Source organism: Otolemur garnettii, unplaced genomic scaffold, assembly GCF_000181295.1.
Source record: "Otolemur garnettii isolate 467f Iridium unplaced genomic scaffold, OtoGar3 scaffold00151, whole genome shotgun sequence".
NCBI classification, from domain to species: domain Eukaryota; kingdom Metazoa; phylum Chordata; class Mammalia; order Primates; family Galagidae; genus Otolemur; species Otolemur garnettii.
In genome coordinates this window covers 1,710,441-1,713,537 of record NW_003852546.1, presented here as the reverse complement: position 1 = coordinate 1,713,537, position 3,097 = coordinate 1,710,441, and the positions used below count along the sequence as shown (strand labels likewise).

Below are 3,097 nucleotides of genomic sequence, written 5' to 3'. Positions count from 1 at the left end.
GAGTAGGAGATCAGGGCCTAGCCCTGCTTCTGTCTCAGAGTGGCTGCATTTCCCCCTGAATCTGCCTGCTGTGCCCAGAGGTGCCAGGGTCAGCTGTGGCCTGTGGCTAGAGGCTCTCATCTCTGGCATTCAGAGGGTTATATGTGCCCAACAGCAGGTCCCCCAACCTCTTGGGATTCCTGGGGGCCTGATGGCTGGTGGGGGTGGGCAGCAGAAGGGGAGGGAGGGAGAAGGAGGCAGTGACTCAGTGGGGGTGGCCCTGGGACAGACTGGGGAAGGAGCCAAGGTTGGACATACTCACTGAAGCTAGGAGGATGGTTAGAGAGATCCGGCTGGAATTCAGGGATGGAGCAGGACAACTCCAAGGCTGCTCTCTCAGACCCGCTTGTGGAGAAGGCTCAGTAGCTGACTGGGAGTCTGGACTCTAAATGCTGGGATGGGTAGGAGATTGCTGTTGTTCCCACTGTGCCTGCTCTGATGTCCAAGTTCATGAAGGAAGTTCCTGCCTTAAAGCCAGGGAATCCATTGCCCCATTGCCCCACTGCCTGTTGCCCCCAGAAAGCAAGGGCCGGAGCAGGCTGTGGAGCTCTGTGCTTTCTCCTGGCCACATAGCCAGCTTTCCCACAATCTTCCCACAAATTTAGGGGGTCCATACAAGCCCATATACCCCAAAGGGACCCCAAACCTCAGAGCTTACTCAAGTGGTTTTCATCAGTTCAGAATCCCCCGACTGTGAGGGTGAAATGAGGGGCAGGTCGCCAACACAGCCCAAGTGCTGGCTGTGAGCAGAGGTCTGATGTATGGCGTCTTCCCTAGTCTTCACAGCAATCCTAGGAGAAAGGAATAACTTTCCTTTTTTACAGGTAAGTAAGGTGAGGCTCAAAGAGAAGAGAGTCGTCGGAGCTCCCCCAGCAGGTAAGTGGAGGAGCCAGGCCCGGGCTAGTCTCCGGCTCCAGGACGCCCCCTCCGCACCAGCCTCCTTGGCTGGAGTCTGTGGGGGTGGGGGAGATACAGCAGGGGTTACAAGGGCTGGAGGGTCTGTGAGATTCTGGCAGGGCTGGGTCATCCCCCACCCTCCAGCCCAGACAGCAACTCCGTCCCGTCCCAGGACCCTACGACCCGGCTTTCGGCGGCTGTGCCACGGCAGCGTCCTCCTCCTCCACAGATGGTCTTCCCTCGCGCACCCCGCAGCAGAAACCCCCGCCATCCCTCCGCGGGTACGCGCGCTCACTCACCCTCGCGCACCCACGCAGCTTGCCCCAGGGGCGCCGCTTCCGGCGCCACTCGCCAGGCGCGGAGTGGGCTCTGCGGGACCGCCGGCCGTTGGTCGCGGCCGGGACTCGCGTGTTGAGACGGCGAGGTGAGGCGCGCGGTCAGAGGGGCCCCGCAGTGGGGGCGGGGCAAGCGTCTGGGCCCGTGCGACGGGCGGCGGGCGGGGGCGCTGCGGGGCTGGCGACCTGGCCTCCGCGTCTGCCTAGCAGTCTACCGTCGGGCCCTGAGGACGTGCTGTGGCTGCGTCCTCCGGCCTCCAGGGGGCAGCGTGGCGCCCCTTTCTCGGCGGCCCTGTCTTCCCTCTCCCGCGGCCAGGAGGCGGCGCCCCTGGACGCCAGGCGGCCGCGCAGGCTTTGCCGTCGAGGCCGGGGTCCTGCCGAGGGCTTCTACTGCGAGGCCTCTGGGGCGTCCCCGTTCCCTGCGGTGCTCCCCAGGGGGCGGGAGTCCAGCCAGCGGGCGAGGGAGGGCGCGCGCCACTACCCGCGCCAAGGCCAGGGCTTGGCCAGAACCGGGAGCTTGAGCTCGAGTCAGCACGTGAGGGCCTGTCCGAGGGTGGGGTCCCACCGGGCAAAAGCCCACAGGGGTGCAACTGGGGGCCTGAGCAGGAGGGAGACTCCTGAAGTTCTTTCCTCTCCAGGCCTGAACTGTGGTGGCGGCAGCACTTCCTGTGCCCTGGCACCTCCTATGCCTAGTGCCTTGTGCTTGCATTGTGCACCAAGCCCTGCTCGACCATCTTCCACCCAGTTCCGGGATGAGCTGGGGCCTTTGTTCATACTGAGGCCCAACCCTTCGCCTACTTGCCCTGAGCAGGCCCACCCTTAGGAGGGGGTGATGGAAGGGCCCCTCAAGGATGGAGATGAGTTCCCAGACTCCCGGGGCCATGCCACTGACTGGAGGTTCGCAGTGTGCAGTTTCAGGCATGCCTGGGAGGAGGAGGAACCTACTCCCCAGATGCAGGTCAAGGACCCCAAACCTCTGAGACCACCAGCAGGGGCAGCCCAGGGTGATGGGATACAGAGCAGCTCCTTGTCCAGGGAGCTTCAATTACCCCCAGTACAGATGGCTTCAGATGGGTCCGGGGATGCTCAGAAGATCACATTAGAAGGCTCCTCAGTCCTGTCTGAGGAGTTGGTCCCCACTGGAGTGGAGAGCCTCCTATGTTCCATGTCCTCCCACCTTAGCCTGGCACAGGGTGAAAATGACAACCCAGGGATAGGCTTGGTAGGGGACCCAGATCCAAACAGGGTAATTCCAGCCAGCTTGGGCCATGGGAGGTTGGACAGTGACCCTGTGGACCTTGAAGACACTTTATCAGAGACATCATCAACACTGATGGAGCCAGGTAAAAGAGGCTGGGCTAGGGAAGTCTGGAAAGAAAATGGGGTGCCCTGAGATGGATGTTGAGACCTGGGGGCAGGGAGTTGGGGTAGGTCTCTGACCACATTCAGGCTGAAGCCTGGGTTCAAAGAGGGGTTTCTGGGTAGGTGGCCCACTGCAGACCCAAGCCATTTCCCTTCCCAAGACTCCAGCAGATCCAACCTTCCTAAGCCTGCTGACTGCCTCCTGGCCCAGGACCTCACCTGGGAGCTGCTGGCCAGTGGTATGGCTGCCTTGCCAGGTAGCCAACGAGAGCCTACAGGTGGTGGAGGTGGGGTGGCCCAACTGGACAGGTATTCACTGCCTCCTCCTCACAGGGACTCGGGATATAGAAGGCCGAGCAGTGCTGCTTCTATGTGCTCACAGCCCAGCCTGGCTTCACCCCAAGTGCAGCAGCCATGAACTCATCCGTCTCCTGCTCTACCTGCGAAACATCCCCAGGTTTGGA

General features: G+C 62.1%; 1 protein-coding gene across 1 annotated transcript in view; it reads left to right on the top strand.

The window, feature by feature from the left end:
• The first annotated feature begins 2,088 nt into the window (after positions 1-2,088).
• The window catches only part of PLEKHG4 (pleckstrin homology and RhoGEF domain containing G4), an 8,237-nt gene continuing 7,228 nt past the window's right edge, over positions 2,089-3,097 (top strand). The window contains exons 1-3 of the mRNA XM_023518919.1: positions 2,089-2,614; positions 2,795-2,890; positions 2,967-3,088. Of these exons, the coding sequence (XP_023374687.1) occupies positions 2,104-2,614; positions 2,795-2,890; positions 2,967-3,088 (729 nt within the window). The 5' untranslated portion in view covers positions 2,089-2,103. The remainder of the gene's footprint in view (positions 2,615-2,794; positions 2,891-2,966; positions 3,089-3,097) is intronic.